The sequence below is a fragment of the Salmo salar genome, chromosome ssa01 (genome assembly GCF_905237065.1).
Source record: "Salmo salar chromosome ssa01, Ssal_v3.1, whole genome shotgun sequence".
Classification (NCBI taxonomy): domain Eukaryota; kingdom Metazoa; phylum Chordata; class Actinopteri; order Salmoniformes; family Salmonidae; genus Salmo; species Salmo salar.
This window is the reverse complement of record NC_059442.1, coordinates 141,240,873-141,263,638: the sequence shown is the minus strand read 5'-3', so window position 1 is coordinate 141,263,638 and position 22,766 is coordinate 141,240,873. Positions and strand designations below refer to the sequence as shown.

Genomic DNA, 22,766 nt, shown 5'->3' with positions numbered 1-22,766 from the left:
CCCAGCACTACCATTATGGCCTCATGCTTGAGGTGATCTTAAACGACTGAGAAAGAAGTCTGCTTGATGGAGAGAACATTCTCTCGTTCTCTCCATCAATTGTTTATTTGTTTGGAGTGTGAAAGGGGGCAAGGATGTCAAGAGAGTGAGGAGTGCTTCCTACGATATTTGGGGAGAGAGAAAGGTGTTTTATGGCCCGACAGCGCTGTGGCAAGACTGACTGACTGTGGCCAATGGCCAACACTATTCATTCCTCCTTACACATCTCTCCCTCTCTCCCTCTCTCTTTCTCTCTCACGGTCACTCTCACTCTCTCCTTGACTCTCATTTACTCTCCAACAATTTTTTTCTCTTTATTTCTGTCTCCCCTACTTTTTTGATCCTCCTCTCTCTCTCTCTGTCTCCATCTTGTACATTCTCTCCATTTCTTCAGTGCCCCCCTCTCTGTTTAGAGGCTGTTCCTGGTGTGTTGTTATGCTGGCGGACAGTCTTGTATGCCAGTAGGTGTGTGTGCGTGTGTGTGTGTGTGTGTCCCTTCACTCGTAATGATTAATGGTCATCCAGACAAAGGGCCGATGGATGTGCAGGTTGGCTCTCTGGGGCCCCTCTGAGTTGGGATTAAAGTGACGAAACTCTTAGACTCCTGCTTGAAGTTCGCCCTGTTACCCCTGCAACCCGCCTGCGGGATGGGAGAATGTCCTCAGGGTGAATGACAGGGCTGTAGGAGAACTAATTGTGGCAGGGCAGTGTGTGTGTGTGTGTGTGTGTGTGTGTGTGTGTGTGTGTGTGTGTGTGTGTGTGTGTGTGTGTGTGTGTGTGTGTGTGTGTGTGTGTGTGTGTGTGTGTGTGTGTGTGTGTGTGTATGCACGCTTCTGTGTTTAATGGATGTGTGTGTCTGTGCTAATGCGATTATGATAACTCCTCACGAGGCTAGCGCAATGCTGGGCAGGAGAGGGGGGTGTTTCCATGGGGTGGATGAGTTTGAAATCAAATCTCACCATCTGCATGAGGAACAAGAGAGGGAGAAAGGGAGAGAGGGAGAGGGAGATAATGAAATATAGAGCAGGAAAGAGCGAGAATGGCAAAGAGCGTAAGAAAATAAGAGAGAGTGTATTTCCGTATAGAGTGACTTGGGGGAGAGAGATACAGCTCTGTGTATAAGGAAAGAGAGAGAGAGAGACAGGGAGAGAGATACAGCTCTGTGTATAAGGAAAGAGAGAGAGAGAGAGACAGGGAGAGAGATACAGCTCTGTGTATAAGGAAAGAGAGAGAGAGACAGGGAGAGAGATACAGCTTTGTGTATAAGGAAAGAGAGAGAGAGAGAGGCAGGGAGAGAGATACAGCTTTGTGTATAAGGAAAGAGAGAGAGAGAGAGGCAGGGAGAGAGATACAGCTTTGTGTATAAGGAAAGAGAGAGAGAGAGAGAGGCAGGGAGAGAGATACAGCTTTGTGTATAAGGAAAGAGAGAGAGAGAGGCAGGGAGAGAGAGAGTTGCTGCTCTATGCATAGAGAGGGAGGGAGGGAGGGAGTAAAGGAAGGGAGGGAGGGAGGGAGGGAGGGAGGGAGGGAGGGAGGGAGGGAGGGAGGGAGGGAGGGAGGGAGGGAGGGAGGAAAGGAGGGAGGGGGAGCAGGCATCAGCATTGTGGGCCAGCTGAATGATTCCTTTATGAGGAATGGTTAAAAGGACATCGGGGGCGAGGCCCCATCACCATGGTAACCTCACAGGAGCCCTCGAAGGAGAGATAATGGAGTGAGAGGGAAGTTCCTTTTCTTTTTACCCCCTCCCTCCCTCTCTTGTGTTCTTCTCCTCTCTTGGCTAGTTGGGCGCAACCTCACACCTTAGCAGAGTTAGCCAGAGTTGGAAGTTCTGTTTGTGCTTTATTAGAGGGGTCCTAACTGACAACACACACCAAGGCAGCCCAGGGCAGGCTTCATACATTGCCTTGTAACGTACAGAAACTTTTTGGGCTGCAACATATTGCCATTGTTTTTGGCAGCCTCAAATTTGGGACTTTATCTTGCATCTGCAATATATTGAGGAGTTTTTTGGTGGCATCTTGTTGAGAATAAGAGCAAGTTCCCCTGTTGGTGCCCTGAAGGTCCAGAGACAGAGAGGCAGAGATGTTCTCTAAAGGCAGTGTCTCAGCCTGTGACTCTTTTGTATTTCTTTCAGAGGCTCCGTTGTCAAACCATGGTGCTGCCTCCGAGACCACAAGCCCTGAGAATATGCAATGCTTAACGGTGAGTGACTATTTTAGAACTTTCTCTCTATGTGTCTTGTGCCTGTATGTACTGTATATCTGGGTATCTGTTTGAGACATGGAGCTGTGTGTGTGTGTGTGTGTGTGTGTGTGTGTGTGTGTGTGTGTGTGTGTGTGTGTGTGTGTGTGTGTGTGTGTGTGTGTGCTAGTCTCTCTTTTCATCACATTTCATATTTTTGAGGAATCGTCATAAACGGACAATACGAAAGAGCTCAAAAATAAACATAACATTTTTTTGTGAGTATGTGTGTGTATGTGTGAGTGTGTTTGCATGCATGCGTTTGTATGTGTGCATTATTTATAGCTAGGCTTTGTGTGCAGATGTTAAGAAAATGCCAGAATGTTGTGAAGTATGTAATCCCGTGTTGCACAGAGTTGCCATGGACTTGTAAATAGAAGCATACACATGCAATGACAGACAAGTAGTGTAATGTTGTAATTGGTCGCATGCATGTGAGTTATATTGAGAAGAGAAGATTGTTGTTGATGTTGAGAGAGAGAGAGAATGCCCCGTTTGTCATTTATGATGGTCATTCTCTGACCATGTTCTTAGAGAGCAGGAGATAAAGAGAGGGAGAGTTGAGAGGCAGATAGAGAGAGAGAGGGAGAGTTTAGAGGCAGATGTTGAGAGGGAAATGGAGAGAGGGAGAATTGAGAGGCAGATGTGGAGAGGGAGAATTGAGAGAGTGGGTTGAGAGGGAGATGGGGAGATAGAGAGAGTGTGATGGGGAGAGTTGAGAGGGAGATAAAGGCAGGGAGAGTTGAGAGGGAGATAGGGAGAGTTGAGATGGAGAGAGGGACTATTGTGAGGGTGAGTTGATGGGGAGATAGAGAGAGGGAGAGTGATAGGGAGAGTTGAGAGGGAGAGTAAAGAGGAAGAATACAGCGTGTTTGTGACCTTCTTCACTTAATGATGCATATACAGTGGGGAAAAAAAGTATTTAGTCAGCCACCAATTGTGCAAGTTCTCCCACTTAAAAAGATGAGAGAGGCCTGTAATTTTCATCATAGGTACACGTCAACTATGACAGACAAAATGAGAAAAAAAATCCAGAAAATCACATTGTAGGATTTTTAATGAATTTATTTGCAAATTATGGTGGAAAATAAGTATTTGGTCACCTACAAACAAGCAAGATTTCTGGCTCTCACAGACCTGTAACTTCTTCTTTGAGACGCTCCTCTGTCCTCCACTCATTACCTGTATTAATGGCACCTGTTTGAACTTGTTATCAGTATAAAAGACACCTGTCCACAACCTCAAACAGTCACACTCCAAACTCCACTATGGCCAAGACCAAAGAGCTGTCAAAGGACACCAGAAACAAAATTGTAGACCTGCACCAGGCTGGGAAGACTGAATCTGCAATAGGTAAGCAGCTTGGTTTGAAGAAATCAACTGTGGGAGCAATTATTAGGAAATGGAAGACATACAAGACCAATGATAATCTCCCTTGATCTGGGGCTCCACGCAAGATCTCACCCCGTGGGGTCAAAATGATCACAAGAACGGTGAGCAAAAATCCCAGAAACACACGGGGGGACCTAGTGAATGACCTGCAGAGAGCTGGGACCAAAGTAACAAAGCCTACCATCAATAACAAACTATGCCGCCAGGGACTCAAATCCTGCAGTACCAGACGTGTCCCCCTGCTTAAGCCAGTACATGTCCAGGCCCATCTGAAGTTTGCTAGAGAGCATTTGGATGATCCAGAAGAGGATTGGGAGAATGTCATATGGTCAGATGAAACCAAAATATAACTTTTTGGTAAAAACTCAACTCGTCGTGTTTGGAGGACAAAGAATGCTGAGTTGCATCCAAAGAACACCATACCTACTGTGAAGCATGGGGGTGGAAACATCATGCTTTGGGGCTGTTTTTCTGCAAAGGGACCAGGACGACTGATCCGTGTAAAAGAAAGAATGAATGGGGCCATATATCGTGAGATTTTGAGTGAAAACCTCTTTCCATCAGCAAGGGCATTGAAGATGAAACGTGGCTGGGTCTTTCAGCATGACAATGATCCCAAACACACCGCCCGGGCAACGAAGGAGTGGCTTCATAAGAAGCATTTCAAGGTCCTGGAGTGGCCAAGCCAGTCTCCAGATCTCAAACCCATAGAAAATCTTTGGAGGGAGTTGAAAGTCTGTGTTGCCCAGCAACAGCCCCAAAACATCACTGCTCTAGAGGAGATCTGCATGGCGGAATGGGCCAAAATACCAGCAACAGTGTGTGAAAACCTTGTGAAGACTTACAGAAAACGTTTGACCTGTGTCATTGCCAACAAAGGGTATATAACAAAGTATTGAGATAGACTTTTGTTATTGACCAAATACTTATTTTCCACCATAATTTGCAAATAAATTCATAAAAAATCCTACAATGTGATTTTCTGGATTTGTTTTCTCATTTTGTCTGTCATAGTTGAAGTGTACCTATGATGAAAATTACAGGCCTCTCTCATCTTTTTAAGTGGGAGAACTTGCACAATTGGTGGCTGACTAAATACTTTTTTCCCCCACTGTAAAACACATGCTCAAGTGCTGTTATGGTGCTCACAGCAGTTTCTCATGCTATCTGCATTTAAGTCTATCTATACGTAATGGGGCCAATGGGAGAGTTGAGAGGGAGAGTTGAGAGGGAGATAAGGAGATATAGAGAGGGAGAGTTGAGAGGGAAATGTTGAGGGAGAGTTGAGAGGGAGATAAAGAGAGTGTGTAGAGAGGGAGATAAAGAGAGGGAGAGTTGAGCTGGAGATACAGAGAGGGAGAGTTTAGAGGGAGATAGGGAGAATTGAGAGGGAGATAAAGAGAGTGTGTAGAGAGGGAGATAAAGAGAGGGAGAGTTTAGAGGGAGATAAAGAGAGGGAGAGTTGAGAGGGAGAGAGGGAGCTAGAGAGAGGGAGAGTAGAGAGGGAGCTAGAGAGAGGGAGAGTAAAGAGGGAGCTAGAGAGAGGGAAAGTTGAGAGGGAGATAAAGAGAGGGAGCTAGTGAGAGGGAGAGTTGAGAGGGAGATAAAGAGAGGGAGATGTAGAGAGGGATATAGATTGATAGAGAGTAGAGAGGGAGATGTAGAGAGATAGAGGGAGTGTACAGAGTGTTTGTGACCCTCTTCACTTAATGATGAATTTAAAACACATGCTCAAGTGCTGTTATGGTGCTCACAGCAGTTTCTCATGCTATCTGCATTTAAGTCTATCTATAATGGGCCAATGTGTGACATTAGGATCATCATTTGAAAATGGTTTGAAACAAAATCAAAAATATTTTCATGTATACTTAGAGGGAAAAAAGGGAATATGCAAATTGCCCATAACTCATAGGCCTAGGATTACACATCCTTTAAGCAGGGTTCATAAAGACATTGGCAAATCAAATTCAAGGACTTTCAGGGACATTTTCAAGCACTTCATTGTAATGTTCAAGGACCTCAATATCATACAATTGTATAATTTATATAATTGTACAAATAGGGCCTAATATAGACGTCCCCCAACAAAAAAGCATGCAAAAAGTGTAAAAAAAAAGGTAGGCCATTACCACTTTAAGAATAATTCTTTTTTAGGCCTTGCCAATGCAGTGATATAACAATTATTAATATTGCATTCTAAAATGTGAGAATAATGTGGACCTTTCCTTGACTAAATAGACTGGATGCATGGAGATTTTTCTGTAGCCTATGTGGCTGATGCAGGCAAACATAACAAAGCCATTATTAGCGGTAGCATTAGTCTCACCATTTGAATCTCACCATCGCTGTTTTTATCATCTCACTAACAGCTCAAAAATGAAATCACAGATAATTATAAGGGAGGAGGAGAACTGATAAATTGGCTTCAATAATGGCCTATTCCAGTACTTAACTTTTTGAGCTCCAAATTCAAGTTATCTACTTCAAGCCCCTTGTATTGTTTAAAATTGAAGGTGTAACATGGAAACAAAATGTATTTGTCATGTTATTTCATTACCTGATCTTATTGTGAATAAGCCCACTAGGCTATGTCATTGTTTTGTCATTATATCCACAATTATTAAAAGGAATAGTGTAGCACAATAGTCTATCCTAGACAATTGCACACAGTACACTAGAGCTGTGTTTGAATACCCATACTAACATACTACATACTTAATGAGTATATACTATATACTACATACTATATACTATTAGTTCGGTATCCTTTCAGTTGAGTGTACTAGTGCTTCGCCTGTGTTACCGTAAGTTGAAACTGTTGCTGTAAGGTATGCGTAACTGGCTGCAGGGAAGTCAGGCGCAAGAGAGCCGAATTTGGGTAGCAAACGGAGCCCTTTATTACGGCGAACAAACACACTACACAAATACGGGTTAACATAACCCGGCGCAAACCAGTCTAACGTGCACATACACGCAACAACAAACAATTTCAGACACAGACATGGGGGGAACAGAGGGTTAATGATGGAATGTAAACCAGGTGTGTGGGAAAACAAGACAAAACAAATGGAAAATGAAAGGTGGATCGGCGATGGCTAGAAGACCGGTGACGTCGACCGCCGAATGCCGCCCAAACAAGGAGAGGAACCGACTTCGGCGGAAGTCGTGACAGTTGCTATGCACCTTCTTGCTAGCTTGTTAGCATAACAAATTACTAGCTAGACATCTTACGACTTCATTGACAATGTCCATTGAGAATGCACAACGACTATACCACTTAGCTAAGCTAAGAATGACGTGAATAATCAAGTCAATAAACGTTGGGTAGTAAGTTAAATAGTATATGTTTAATATACTGGCAAGTTCGATTTTTGTTATATATATATATATTTTTTACTAATAATTCAGGACATCTTTCGATGCAATAGTAGCCAACTAACGTTAGGCAGCTAGATAACATATCGGTACATATAAGTAACTTCTGTAATGAAATGCTATGTGTTTCGTAAGGCTAGCGTAGCCAACAAATAGTCAGCCAACATAGCGTGTAATGTAACTTATTTCAAAAGTCATTACTTAATTACATTGCTCAACATTTTCTTAACATTTGTCATAATTAAAGTGGCAAGAAAAAGTATGTGAACTCTTTGGAAATACCTGGATTTCTGCATAAATTGGTCATAAAATTTGATCTGATCTTTATCTAGGTCAAAACAATAGACAAGCACAGTCTGCTTAAACTAATAACACACAAACAATTATAAGTTTTCATGTCTTTATTGAAGACAGCATGTAAACATTCACAGTGCAGGGTGGAAAAAGTATGTGAACCCTTGGATTCAATAACTGGTTGACCCTCCTTTGGCAGCAATAACCTCAACCAAACATTTTCTGTAGTTGCGGATCAGACCTGCACAACGGTCAGGAGGAATTTTGGTCACTCTACGATTCTTCTTAACCTTATTGAGCATTCTCCACTGTGCTCTTGCAGTCATCTTTGCAGGACGGCAACTCCTAGGGAGAGTAGCAACAGTGCTAAACGTTCTCCATGTATAGACAATTTGTCTTACAGTGGACTGATGAACATCAAGGCTTTTAGAGATACTTTTGTAACCCTTTCCAGCTTTATGCAAGTCAACAATTCTTCTCAGAAATGGCTAATATTTGAATGTTACCTGATGCTAGCAAGTTATTGATTTCATTAACCTTATTTCTAAGGCTACATACATGTATATTAATATGGGCCATTTTCAGCTCTTTCCTGGGTAGCTTTTCAGAGATTGGACAATGAGCCTGTCATAGGGAGGGTGGACAACGAGCCTGTCATAGGGAGGGTGGATAATGAGCCTGTCATAGCAGATGTAAGCAATGTCTCTACGCGCTCTTGCAGCTTTCATGGTTGGATAAGTTCTTTCCTCTTCTGGAGCACAGCTTCATGATTGTCCTCCTTGAGGAAGATATACGTTCCTCTCAAGTTCTTGGCTCTTTCAGCTACCTTGTCCTTGAACCTCAAGAACTTGACCACTATTGGTCTGGGCCTGTGACCTGGGCCGGTGGTGGATTTCCCAGTACTGTGGGCGCACTCCACCTCAATCTTCCTGTGGTCCATCTTCAATTTTCAGAGATAATTTCCCTCACTTTGTCCTCAGACTCCATCCAGGTCTCGTGGAGATTCTGCAATTCCGTCCACAACCATGTTGTTCCACCTTGATTGTCCCTCAAGATAATCTGATTTATCCATCATTGTTATCATGGATTCACATATAGAACTGAAATCCTCTCTCAATGAACTACAGATTGCTGTCATCTTGCCGTTCTTCTGTTTCAACTCATCGAGCTGACCCTGGGATAACTGTTCTTCAGGTCCTGGACTTCTCTGGTCAGGTCGTCTATTCTTTTATTAGTTGAATCCACTAGTATTTGGACCAAACACTTGAAGCTATTTTCTTGTTGTAACAACTGCCTGTAGAACTCTTTTTGTTTGCATAAAATATCCTTCACCTGTGATAGAGAGATACCAGTCTCCTCAACGGTACTCCCACCGGCGTTGGTCTTTGTCATGGTAGTTAGCAACTTAGGTTACGCTGTTACTCCTCACAGTTCCAGGCAGGGCAGGTTGCAGGGAAGATTGAAAACAACAAACAGCAGGGATCTAGACAGCCACAAACCCGGGACAATCCGTGGTCTCATCCACAATTGCTAACTGCGTCACGGGCTGTGTTCAAGCCCTCAAGAAAACCCCACTAGTAGCTAGCAGTTCAAAATGCCAAAATCGAGCTCTCCCTTGTTCTGCGTTCAACAGGAAGTGAGGATGGGCGATGTACTTTGTATTTTGGCAAATTGCAATATGACATCCGGGAAGTTTTGGCATACTAATTATGACCAATATGCACACTACATACTCAATTTACGTCACAAGTAGTTTGGTTAGTGTGGTTAGTATGAGTATTCGAACACAGCTTATGTGTCCAATCTAAAGCACAAAAACATATGAAACATGTACACATTACCTTGATGCTTTCTCTGTTAAATCTAACGACAAGACTACGAGACACCAAAATATTCTATCAATGACTTATCAACAGCTGTAACAAGTTGTCCAGTGTAGGAAATCCTCACTGGTACCCTAGAAACTCCCATTTTCCACGGTTGCTTACTGATTCACTAGCTACACCGAAATCTGTTGCTGGTTCTGGTTGCACACAATCATTTCAAGCGACAAATTCACATCAACTTTTTCTCATTCATTTTCTCTAAATGTTTACTGTTGGATCACAACCCTGGTTCTGCAACAAACAGTTGTTTGAAGTGTGCATTTGAAGAGGGGCTATAATGCCGTGCTAAATGACAGACATTTACATCCATTTTTGAGCGCTCTCCTCCCTCTCTCTCCCTCTTTCTCTCTTTTCTCTTGTTGGCTGATGTGAGCGGTCTGTGTGGGGTGTTCTCCTGAGACCGAGTTAAAGAAGGGCAAAGAACATTCACAGGCTGAATGTGGAACTGTTGGGATTTCTGCTTTTCCAGGCTTTTCCCTGACTTGTCCGTGGTTTTCTTTACAGTATGTTCCTGTTCTACACTCCTCTCTCTCTCTCGCTCTGTCTCTCTCGCTCTCTCGCTCTGTCTCTCTCGCTCTGTCTCTCTCTCTCTCTCGCTCTGTCCCTCTGTCTCTCTCGCTCTGTCTCTCTCTCTCTCTCTCGCTCTGTCCCTCTGTCTCTCTCGCTCTGTCGCTCTGTCTCTCTCTCTCTCTGTCTCTGTCTCTCTCTCTCTGTGTCTCTCTCTCTGTCTCTCTCTCTCGCTCTGTCTCTCTCGCTCTCTCGCTCTGTCTCTCTCGCTCTCTCGCTCTGTCTCTCTCGCTCTCTCGCTCTGTCTCTCTCTCTCTCTCTGTCTCTCTCTCTGTGTCTCTCTCTCTGTCTCTCTCTCTCGCTCTGTCTCTCTCGCTCTCTCGCTCTGTCTCTCTTGCTCTCTCGCTCTCTCTCTCTCTCTCGCTCTCTCACTCTGTCTCTCTCGCTCTCTCTGTCTCTCTCTCTCTGTGTCTCTCTCTCTGTCTCTCTCTCTCTGTGTCTCTCTCCCTGTCTCTCTGTCTCTCTCTGTCTCTCTCTCTCTCTCTCTCTGTTAAGTGTTCACAAAAGTTTATAATGTCTCCAAATGGTTTACAGTACTCGTTTAATCAGGGGTTTCGATATCTATGCATACTCACAAACATCTCGCAGCACTTAACCTGAATGGGCAGAGCAACACATCTCCAGTGGTCCATCCCACAGATAGACCAGACACAGGGAATGAATATTAATGCTGATTGAGCTGACAAAAAGTTTCCCTGACTCATGACAGCAAGAGCTTGTCGGCTGGTATTACTTTCCTCTCTCTCCATTTCCTGAGAACTGGGAGTGACACTGTCCTGTTGCTCTGGATGCAGAGAGGGGATGAGGGTGAGAGAAAGGACAGAAGGTTGTTCATTTTGTTGGGTTTCTTAGCTCTGCAGGGGCTCCAGTCCAGGCACCAGCCCTGGAACCAACACAGTCCTAGTCCTATAGTCCTGTTTTTAACCACAGCCACAGCCCATGGGCCCAATCCTAACCCCTGCCCTAGCCTAAGTCATGACCCTGGTCCAAGTCTCTGCCCTGGGGCTGGGCCTAGTCCTATCCCCAAAACATGGCCCTAGTCCTACCCCTATAAAATAATCCCAGCCCTAACCCTGAACCTAGTCCTATCCTTGGCCTTGGCCCTAGACCTACAAAATAACCCCAGTCTAGTCCTGCCCCTGGCCTTGGTCCTGGCTGCCCAGTGGAGTGGAAGCTGCCTGTCTTTGATGCCTCCTCTAGTCAGGTCAGTCAGAGAGACGCTGCCTGTCTTTGATGCCTCCTCTACTCAAGTCAGCCAGAGAGAAGCTGACTGTCGGAAGATCCCACACTCCAAAGAGGAGCTGCTCCGTTCGTCTTGTCTGGCTCAAAGACGGAGTTACAAGCACTTGCCTCTCTCTCTTTCTCTCTCTCCCTCTCTTTCTCTCTCTCCCTCTAATCCCTCCTTCTGCCTGTTTAGAGATGAACAGTAGGATAGAAAAGGAAGAGAAAGAGCTCTCGCATGTTTTTGTGTGCGATTGAAGGGTAACCTTCCCCCCTTAAAAAGGAGAACAGGGAAAAGTCCCCCTAAATGCCCAGTAGAGGGGATGTAAGGACTTGAATAGTCTTTTCTGTCAGCCTGTTAGCATTGTGGAGAGAGCCCACTATGGGTTACTCTTTGGCCTCTCCTTTTCTGTGACTCTGTAAACCTCCAGTGAGCCAGCCACTAAAGGATAAATGGAACGGAGACATGTTAAGAATTAATGAGGTCGCTCTGGGGTTACATTTGCCAGTTTTCTGGCCTGGCCGAGCGATGTTTGTTGTTATTTTACATAGATTTCATAGCCCTCCTGTTTCCGGCTCTCATGCCGTAGCCAATCAAAAACAAAAATAGGAGAGTGTTTTGATAACTGGAAAGGGGTTGGCCGGAGTAGCACATTCAAAGACCTGCATTTCTGCACACGGAAAATTGAAAGGAAAAGGAGAGGAAATATGAAAGAACCAAACATAACAAACATGATGGTGTCTGGTGTGAGACTGCTGTAAAATAGTTTAGAGAGAGCGGAGGGAGGTCTCCAGAGAGTGTGTCTAGGTGTGAAAACTGACTGTGTGTGTGTGAAAAAGAGAGATTTGCAGAAAAATTGCTTGGTGAGAGGTATGTGTAAGGTTGCAGACTGCCTCCTGCTGCTTTCAACCGTTCATCAGCAGCGGGTTCTGTCTTTCATTGTAAGAGTTGCACAACAGGAGGCTGCACACAGTAGATGTTTCTTGTTAGTGCATGTGGGTGAATATGGCAAAGGGGGACGCTCATAAACACACAGGAGTATATCTACTGTATTTATAATACATGCCTGTGATTGAGCGTCTACAGACTCCCTCCTACCTCCGTATGCATAACATACATATTATGTATGCAAAAGCGTTCATTCTCACAGTGCTCTTCTCTCTCTTCCACTTCTACAGTATGATCCCACATCTGTGTGTGTGAGCAGTCTGTCTCACCTCTCTCTCTCAGCCCTGTACCGCTGGCTCAGGAAGTTGTTCTGGGCTTATCGAGGGTAGGCACACAAACAGGCTGGCCCGGACAGGGCTCGAGGTGGGGGGGAGGAAAAAGAGAGGAGCGTGAGGAGGGGGGGTGAGGGAGCACTTCCTCCCATTCTTCTCCAGAGCAGAGTTCCCATGAGCGGCCATGCCAAGTGCAGTGTGGCTGGAGCAGGCCAACGCAGCACCAGTCTCGCCTCCGCGACGCCAGCCCCCACACACGGACTCACTCAGATCAGAGAAGACTGGACAGCGCTAGGAGGACTCACGGTGTTGCGAGGACCCATACACAGCATTCTGAGGACCCATACACAGCATTCTGAGGACCCATACATAGCATTCTGAGGACCCATACACAGCATTCTGAGGACCCATACACAGCATTCTGAGGACCCATACACAGCATTCTGAGGACCCATACACAGCATTCTGAGGACCCATACATAGGGCTTGGAGTACCGCACCCGGAGCATTAGAATATTTAATAGAGGATCTAATTGGTGACTGCACTGACCACATACAGAGAACGGTTTCCAGTGCATCTTATTGACTGCATGTTGACCATGCAGATAGGACCATACCGAGTGGTTGCCTCATAAAGGACAGCAATCAACACAGACCATACTGACTGGACTATTCCATAGAGGACCCTAACTAGACAACCACACACAGAGGATCATCCAGAGTGGACAGGAATCAGATTGGGGACCATACATAACACATTGAAGAGCTCATACAGCGTTGGGAGAACCCAAAGGACCATACAGACTATTGTGTTTAGGAGATCTTCCTCTGAGTATAAAGAAGAACAGAGGAACTCTAGAGGAACATCCCCAGAGAACCATCCAGGACTGTAGACAGAGGAGCATCCACAGTGTATCTGTCTTCAGGAGGAGCCTGGAGTCATGCATACCATCCACGGGCTGTGTAGGGTCTGCATCGCCGCTAGACTGCCTCAGGTCTGTCCCCCTAGATAATCACCTGGAGAGAGAAAGGGAGGGTGGGAGGGAGGGGGGGGATAGAGGGAGAGATAGAAGTGTGTTGTGCATAGGGGTGTGACAAATGGGGGGAGAGTGTCAGGTAAGTGTGCGAGTGAGAAGAGAGGGAGAGGACAGGGAGTGGGGTAGGAGGGTGTGCGAATGGAAGTGCAGAGAATGGGGTAGTGGGAGAATGGAAGAAGAGGGGGAGAGGAGGGATGGGGGTTCAGATAGGGTTCTGTGTGTAGCCGGCTCTTTTGGAGAGACTGCAACACAGACAAAGAGAATACGTTAGAAAGCATGAACATTTTAAAATGACAAGGGAACAGAAAGATGACAGCAATGATGTAGGAAGCAGACCGTTCAATTGGTTGGGAAAGTATATAGATTTTTTTGTATAGTGCAATTGGATTAAGGCGCCGGAACAGTAAGAGAGAGATAGATAGCAGAGTTATGGAATTTGTATTCGAGGCTTTAGGCTTTACTTTGCCATTGGAGTGTTTGCCATTGGAAAGCTCACTCCTACAGTATCTAACGGGGAAGGGAAGGGATGATGAGGAAACCAGTGTAAAAACGAGTGGATGAAAGTGTGTTCCCTGTTTCCTGGGAGAGACAGAAGAATGAGGTCTCCGCCATCTGCATTATTTATCCAGAGGCAATCTGATGGAGAAAAAGAGAGAAAGGGAGAAAATTGAGACTGTGCTACAGGCTAACAATTACACCCAGTCTGGAGTCTCTCATCCTCACTTACAAATCAGTCTCAAGCACAAACCTTTCTTATCTAACAGTTTGCAATCAGTGATTGGAGTTTGCATGGCATCGCGTCAGTACAGCGTGTTGACATGGACACAATACTGGGCTGGCAGAGAGTTATGTTTTTCTGCCAGCCTAGACATGTTGTCACCAAAACACAGTGACCAAGATAAGGCCTTGCTCAACGGACTGGGAATGTCTTACTGGAGTTATAGTGTTGTGGAGTTCAGCTCACAAACAGACCTGTTAGTGGATGGGAGAGAATTGTTATTTTGCTTTAGTCCTGTAGTGTGTGTGTGTGTAAGTTAGTAGTGCAATCACTGAGGCACATCGGGTTTACAGGCTGGAGAGACATCAAACAGAGCAGAAGCACACAGAAGACAGACAGACAGTGGGTTGACTCATAGCTGTGGGCTCTCATAGATACTGTAGTGTCTCATGAGATTGTTGAGGCAAAACAACATAGAGAGAAAGCTTGGTCTCACACACACGCATGCACACACCCATGCACCCACACAATGTGCATCTCACAGGACAACAGGTCACGACTCCACACACACACACACTCACACACTCCTACGTGTTACATAAATACACTCTTGTACAACTCATTTCAATAGCTAAGTCTCTCAATAGCAAGCAATGGTAGTTTCATACTCACTCTAAAGCACCATATAAGTGGGCTCGTAACCTTATCATTTGACTGGAAGGAGATAGATTGAGGCGTTAGAGGCTCTTGAGACAAACTGGAGATGGGAGAATAGCATCCAGATGCTCACTCTGAGCCGGCTTTGTATGCTGCCTGTCAGACAGTTGTTGCTGGTTCTCTGGCCTTGGCCTGAAGAGCTGTACAAACTGATCGCATTAGTATTGTGGAGCAAGGTTGGACGTGTGTGTTAGCGCATGGGAGAGCAAGGCCAGGGATGAGAGTTAGTGAGTAAGAATGTGTGTGTGTGTGTGTACCCACCGTGTGCCCACTGTCAGGCCCTGGATGCCAGTCGGTGTGTGTCTTGTCTCCTTGTGGTCCGGTCCCACGCTCAGAGAGGCCAGGGGGCACCTCTAATTAACACTACCCCCCCTCTACCCTCCCTCTTCTACTGCGTGCCAACCATCCCTTCACACCACTACCCCCTACAGAGCCCCCATCTCTCTCTCTCTCCCTTCCTCTTTTCTCTTTCTCTTCTCTCCCCCGGCCTTTCTCTATTCGCTTCTGTTGTTTCTCTCTTCTCCCCAACTGTCTTTTTGTCTCTTCTTCTCTTCATCTCACATCTTCCTTCTCTCTCTCTGTCTCTCTCTCTCTCTCTCATATCTGACAGTAGTGATGTTGTCTCTGGTTGTTAGCCAGTATGTTGTGTTATTAAACAGTTGTCTCCTCCACTATCCAGATTATCTAAATTTTTTTAACTATCAAGATTATAATTTACTAAACATTTTAAGACTATCAAGATTATCATCTATCAAACATTTAAAAATACTAGCAAGATTATAATCCATCAAACACTTTAAAAGGCTATCAAGATTGTCATCTATCAAGCATTTTAAAAGACTATCAAGATTATCATCTATCAAGCATTTTAAAAGACTATCAAGATTATAATCTATCAAACATTTGAAAAGACTATCAAGATTATAATCTATCAAACATTTGAAAAGACTATCAAGATTATAATCTATCAAACATTTGAAAGACTATCAAGATTATAATCTATCAAGCATTTTAAAAGACGATCAAGATTATAATCTATTAAACATTTTAAAAGACTATTAAAATGATCATGTATTTTGATGAGTGGAAAGTGTGTCCAATTTGGAGGATTCTGAGAAATGTCATAATTGACATAACGTGTACAGCCAATCAGTCAGTCAGTCAGCAGTGGGAGGAGGTCAACCCAGCTGTCACCATGGTGGTGGGGGCGGTGACATGATGTTGGGGGTGACATACCGTATGTCACCAGTGATTATGGACTGTGACTCTTCGTTCTCACAGTTTGTGTCCATCTATCACAGTGTAATCTGCCAAACTGTCAGCTCACAGCATATCAAGAGTGAATCAGATGAACCAAAGTTTATGCACCAATTTGATTTATCCTTTACTTAATTGTCTTCATCCATTTCAGGCGCCAAGCCCTTACAAAACACTATAATTAGTGATCATGACATTTACAGTATGTGAGCGAACATAATGCATTCTCATTGGACATACAGTGCCAGTGAAAAGTTTGGACACACCTACTCATTCAAGGGTTTTTTCTTTATTTTTACTATTTTCTACATTGTAGACATCAAAACTATGAAATAACACATATGGAATCATGTAGTAACCAAAAAAGTGTTAAATAAATCACCCTTTGCCTTGATGGCAGCTTTGCACACTCTTGGCATTCTCTCAAACAACTTCATGAGCAATGCTTATCCAACGGTCTTGAAGTAGTTCCCACATATGCTGAGGACTTTTGGGCTGCTTTTCCTTCACTCTGTGGTCCAACTCATCCCAAATGATCTCAATTGGGTTGAAGTCGGGTGATTGTGGAGGCCAGGTCATCTGATGCAGCACCATCACTCTCCATCTTGGTTAAATAGCCCTTACACAGCCTGGAGGTGTGTTTTGGGCCATTGCAGAATGCTGTGGAAGACATGCTGGTTAATTAAGGGTGCCTTGAATTCTAAATAAATCAATGACAGTGTCACCAGCAAAGCATCACACCTCCACCTCTTTGCTTCACGGTGAGAACCACACATGCGGAGATCATCCCTTCACCTACTCTACGTCTCGCAAAGACACGGCGGTTGGAACCAAAAATCTCAAATTTGGACTCATCAGACCAAAGGACAGATTTCCACCGGTCTAATGTTCATTGCTCGTGTTTCTTGGCCCAAGCAAGTCTCTTCTTATTATTGGTGTTCCTTAGTAGTGGTTTCTTTGCAGCAATTCGACAATGACGGCCTGATTCACGTCTCCTCTGAACAGTTGATGTTGAGATGTGTCTCTTACTTGAACTCTGTGAAGTATTTATTTGGGCTGCAATCTGAGGTGCAGTTAACTCTAATGAACTTATCCTCTGCAGCAGAGGTAACTCTGGGTCTTCCGTTCCTGTGGCGGTCCTCATGAGAGCCAGTTTCATCATAGCGTTTGATGTTTTTTGAAGAAAACTTTCAACGTTTTTGAAATGCTCCGGATTGACTGACCTTCATGTCTTAAAGTAATGATGGACTGTCATTTGTCTTTGCTAATTTGAGCTGTTCTTGTCGTAAAATGGACTTGGTCTTTTACCAAATAGGGCTATCTTCTGTATACCGCCCCTACCTTGTCACAACACAACTGACTGGCTCAAATGCATTAAGAAGGATAGAAATTCCACAAATTAACTTTTAAACAATGCACACCTTTTTGATGACTACCTCATGAAGCTGGTTGAGAGAATGCCAAGAGTGTGCAAAGCTGTCATCAAGGCAAAGGGTGGCAACATTGAAGAATCTCAAATATAAAATATATTTTGACTTGTTTAACACTTTTTTTGGTTACTGCGTGTTTCCATGTGTGTTATTTCATAGTTTTGATGTCTTCACTATTATTCTACAATGTAGAAAATAGTCAAATAAAGAAAAACCCTTGAATGAGTAGGTGTGTCCAAACTTTTCACTGGTACTGTACATAGGGATTGTATATGGCCTTGCAATAATGGGCATCAAGAGGTTAACAGTTCATGTTAATTCTTCGGGATCGGTGTCCCTTCCACGGGACGGTTGAGCTAACGTAGGCTAATGCGATTAGCGTGAGGTTGTAAGTAACAAGAACATTTCCCAGGACATAGACATATCTGATATTTGCAGAAAGCTTACATTCTTGTTAATCTAACTGCACTGACCAATTTGCAGTAGCTATTACAGTGAAAGAATACCATGCTATTGTTTGAGGAGAGTGCACAATTTTGAACATGAAAAGTTATTCATGAACAAATTAGGCACATTTGGGCAGTCTTGACACAAAATTTGGAACCGAAATACAATGGTTCATTAGATCAGTCTAAAACGTTGCACATACACTGATGCCATCTAGTGGCCAAAATCTAAATTGCACCTGGGCTGGAAAAATAATATATTATGGCCTTTCTCTTGCATTTCAAAATGATGGTACAAAAAAAAATACCAAAGAACGGTTGTTTTTTTCTTTGTATTATCTTTTACCAGATCTATTGTGTTATATTCTCCTACATTCCTTTCACATTTCCATAAACTTCTAAGTTTTTCCTTACAAATGGTACCAAGAATATGCACATCCTTGCTTCAGGTCCTGAGCTACAGGCAGTTAGATTTGGGTATGTCATTTTAGGCGAAAATTGGAAAAAAAGGGGCTAATCCTTAATAGGTTCAATGTTCAAGTTGGTCACTAGATTACAGATGGTAAATCCTGTAGGCAAATCCGTCAAGAGATTCTAGGAATTCTCCCTAAAACCTTTATTCAAGTCACTGTTTGCTACTTAGGGTTGTACTGTAGTCATCAAAGGTAAACAAGTTAATACGCTTATGCATCTTGATGCCAGTCTCTTAGACACGCTCAGAGGTTAACCACAGACACAGATCTAGGATCAGTATACCCTATTACCATCCTGATCTGAACTATAAGGGGGAGACATAAAACTGACTTTAGATAAGAGTCTTGGATTAACATCGTACTGTGTTTGTGTGTTCAGACAGACTTTTACTGAGCTTAATTTCAGGCCCTATTGTCAGCAGATGAGATGGAAACATTCTTATGGACGGAGCACTGTTGATTTTGGCACACACACTGGCATTATTCCTGGAATTCTTACAGACAGTTTTTGGGCATTGTGTGTGTGTGTGTGTGTGTGTGTGTGTGTGTGTGTGTGTGTGTGTGTGTGTGTGTGTGTGTGTGTGTGTGTGTGTGTGTGTGTGTGTGTGTGTGTGTGTGTGTGTGTGTGTGTGTGTGTGTGTGTGCGTGCTTGTGCTCCTACTCTGTGCGGATGCTGTTGTCCACAGTTGGCGTCAGAACCACACTAAAGCGCCCACCTCCTTTGATGAGGGCCAAGGTGCTAGTCTGTGTGGCTGGCATCCACACACTTTCCATCCACACACACTCAGCTGCTGGTCAGAGAGAGAATCACGCTCTAATCTGTAGGCAAAATGCTCACATGTTGGTCTAACTGCTCCTATTTGGCTGTAGATGGCTTTTCGAAAATAATATTTGCTTTTCACTCCATAGACATACAGTACATTGTCATGTAATAATTGAATAATGTCTTTACATATGGTGATTTGATGTCTCTGTGTCTTTAGGTGACCATCCTTCGAGGAAAGGACGGCTATGGCTTCACCATCTGCTCTGACTCTCCAGTGAGGGTACAGGCCGTCGATCCAGGCAAGGCTCTCCTCTCCCTGCTGTCTGTGTGTTGATGTGTGTGTCTGTGTCTGTGTGTTTTTTCCTTCCTGTGTGTGTATACCATCTTGCCCCCTACTGTCCTGAGGTGGTTAAGCATATCAGGTATGTATATAAATGAGTGGGTAGAAGCTTGCTTGAATAACTTTGTGTGTGTTTGTGATCTCTTGCCCCATCTGCTCTCCTGAAGTGGTCAGAGATTTGTGTGTGTGGGTATTTGTGCGATATCTGTGTGTGTGTGTGTGGCCCTCTACTGACCTCTCTCCTGTCTTCAGGTGGTCCGGCGGATCAGGCAGGTCTGCAGCAGTTGGACACTGTGCTGCAGCTCAATGGTCAGCCTGTAGAACAGTGGAAATGTGTGGAGCTCGCCCACGCCATCAGGTACTACAGGCAGGGAGACACAGAGGAAATAATGGACTAAACCAACTTTAACAGGGATAACTATCGTCAACCCTTATAGAGCTCCACATGTACATTTTAAAAGTTTATCTATGCACAGCAATTCCTATATAGACACTCTGGCCCGTGGCCTCTTTGCTCACGTCCTTTGCCGGCGATAAGCTTACCTTTTCACTCTTCCTGACTAGTTGTCACATTCCCTCTCTCCCTCCCTCTACAGAAACAACTCCAATGAGATCACGGTGGTGGTGTGGCGCACCGGGCCGGCTGCCAAGCCCAGTTTTGAGGGCCTCATTCACCGGCCCTCCTACAAGCCCAACTACGACACCCCCTCACCCCCCACCAGGCGGAGGGACAGGTCCAAGGACCGGCTAGACCGTGACAAGATCCCCCCGGCCGTGCCCCCCCTCCCTGCCCACCACAGGACCAGCCGCCGGGTGCTGGTCAACGGCTCTGAGGGGGGCGGCAGGGGAGTGGTAGGAGGAGTAGGGGGGCCGTGGGGGGAGAGGAGGTGCTTAGGAGGGGGGGCGGAAGAGGTGGATGGTAAAGCCAGGAGCCAGACCCATAGCCAGAGCCACACAGCCACGCTGAAGGGGACTAGAGTGAAGGCGTCCAACGGAGATAACTACATCATCCTGGCCCCCATAAACCCAGGAAGCCAGGTACTGCCGGGGGAGCAGAGGCTCATGGTCCATCCCAGACTCCTGCCTTACCCCCTCGATGGCACTATCTAGACCCTGACATACACTGGAGATCTCAATATGTGCCATTCATACCTGCCATAGATCTGTGCCAATCCTACCTGACATACACTATCTGCCATTTAAATCTGAGATATATCTGTGTAATTCAAACTGACACGTGCATTCTGTAAATCACATATACTATATATAGTAAATAGTTAAATAGGTAGTTGAATGAGAAATTGTGAAAAAAAAGTATACAATCAAGAGTTGAGATTTGCTGCAATAGTAGGTAGTATTCAAGCCCCTATATGGAGAAAACCACAGTTGACCCATGGGGTGTTCTATCAAATGATGCACACTGTAACATCCTGTGACATGCTGTATATGAGGCAATAGCTCTTTATGATAAAGACATAATAAAGTGTAACAAATGGATAAAGAAACACACTGATTGTGAACTTGATTCCTTAACATCCCCAACCATACAACACTAACCATCCAGCCTGGAAGAAGGGACCAGTTATGTTGAAGCAATGAATGCAGAGAACCAGAAAACCTAGAACTTCTAGTCTTGACCTAATCCTTCATTATCTGTCCCACTGAGCTTGAACAGCCAATCACAGACAGTAATGTGGCTGAGGGGTTCCGTGACTCAGTAGCCTGGTTGTTAGAAGGCCTCTAGCGGAAATGAAGGAGGCTGTATACCCTGCATTCCATCCAGACCCAGGGACCTCGACACTGTAAGGCTGTCGGTTAGTCTGGGAGCTGCAGCCTGCCTGGCAATCTGAGTGTGTGTGTGCTTGTTCAGCGCATGTGTGTGTGTAGGGCAGTGTGTTTGTTTGAGGGTAGCTGTGCTGCCTCAACAGATATGGCATGACATAGGGCTCAGAGAGCATGATGGGAACGTCTTCTGTGTCTAAATGCTAAGAGGAGAGCACAGGGGTTAGAGGGTTAGGAGTGTGAGGGGGTGGACTGGCTTGGATGGCTGTGGAGGAGGATTGGATGGAGTGGGAATAGGATGCAGAAAAGGGGATAGAGGGGGAGAGAGGGATAAGCGAGGGAGGTGATGGATGAATGTCTACCCCCCATTAATCCATTACCTTCCCTATGGGGAAATATGGGTTAGGGAACAGAGTAGATATGGGTATATATTTTACCTTTATTTAACTAGGAAAGTCAGTTAAGAACAAATTCTTGTTTATAATGTCTGCCTACACCGGCCAAACCCGGACGACGCTGGGCCAATTGTGCGCCGCGCTATGGGACTCCCAATCACGGCCGGTTGTGATACAGCCTGAATAGTAGTAGTACATCAAGAGGTTGGAATAATGGTTATAAGAAGTAGAAGGGATTAATGGGGTAGCGAGAGGCAATGATGGATGGATGACGGGTACAGCAGAAGAGGGTAAAAGAGGGTAGAGGAAAGGAAGAATGTAGATAAAGCAGTTGTCAAAGTGGATGGAAATAAGAGGATAGAACCTTTCAGACTAAATCCAAACTTTGAAGGATGGGGTAATGGAGCATCTCTCCTCCAGGTCAGAGCAGGCATACAATCCATGATGATTTGGTTTCATCCTGTCGGCCAGTCCCCACTGAAACACACACAGCAGATAAATCAATCATGGAAGATAGTTGTATGTACCAGCCATTGATATGCCTCTGGTTGGTTCACCTCTTTCACCTGGCTTGTTATATCGGGTAGATCTTATCTTTAGGCACAGTTCTAGGATCAGCTTCCCCCTCCCCCATTACATTTCCAGGGGCAACGTTACTTGGGTACTTGAGTAGTTATCTGTAGGCACAGTTCTAGGATCAGCTCTCCCCACCAACCGTTCAATTTCCAAGGGCAATGTCGTCCTTCGCCTGTATTCATAGTGCTACAGTATAATAAAGTACGTTACAGTACAGTACAGTGTGTGGTTGACGTCTGTGTCACTCAAGGCCATAAGAATCAATGAACAGCACAGCCACCATCATGTATCAACAGCACACATTAGCTCTCAGGTCACTGGGTCTATTCCTTGAGCTGAACACATGTTTATTGAATATGTGACATGGCTCACTGGCCTGAGATCGCATAGGACTCCTGCACTACAGTAGTAATGGAGTCAGACAACAGTTTGTGGCCCCATTCCATGCTCAACACGACCAGTGCTTCAGTTTGACTTCATGCTAGGCATTTATTATGGTGGGATGGATACATTACATGTGAAAGTATCCTAAAGCAGCGTATGGTATTGGTCAACTGTTATAAGAGGACCATTGATTGTGATGCTTTTGTCTC

The 22,766-nt window shown here is 44.7% G+C and overlaps 1 protein-coding gene across 4 annotated transcripts in view; it reads left to right on the top strand.

The window, feature by feature from the left end:
• Window positions 1-22,766, top strand: part of LOC106565973 (regulator of G-protein signaling 3) — a 202,382-nt gene that overhangs the window by 21,410 nt on the left and 158,206 nt on the right. The window contains exons 2-5 of one of the 4 annotated variants that reach the window (XM_014133716.2): window positions 2,174-2,241; window positions 19,298-19,379; window positions 19,673-19,778; window positions 20,017-20,458. In XM_014133716.2, the coding sequence (XP_013989191.2) occupies window positions 2,227-2,241; window positions 19,298-19,379; window positions 19,673-19,778; window positions 20,017-20,458 (645 nt within the window). In that variant the 5' untranslated portion in view covers window positions 2,174-2,226. Of the gene's footprint in view, window positions 1-1,737; window positions 2,242-12,428; window positions 13,232-19,297; window positions 19,380-19,672; window positions 19,779-20,016; window positions 20,459-22,766 lie in introns of those variants that run through there. The other 3 variants (XR_006757932.1, XM_014133701.2, XM_014133709.2) reach the window with 3 other exon arrangements.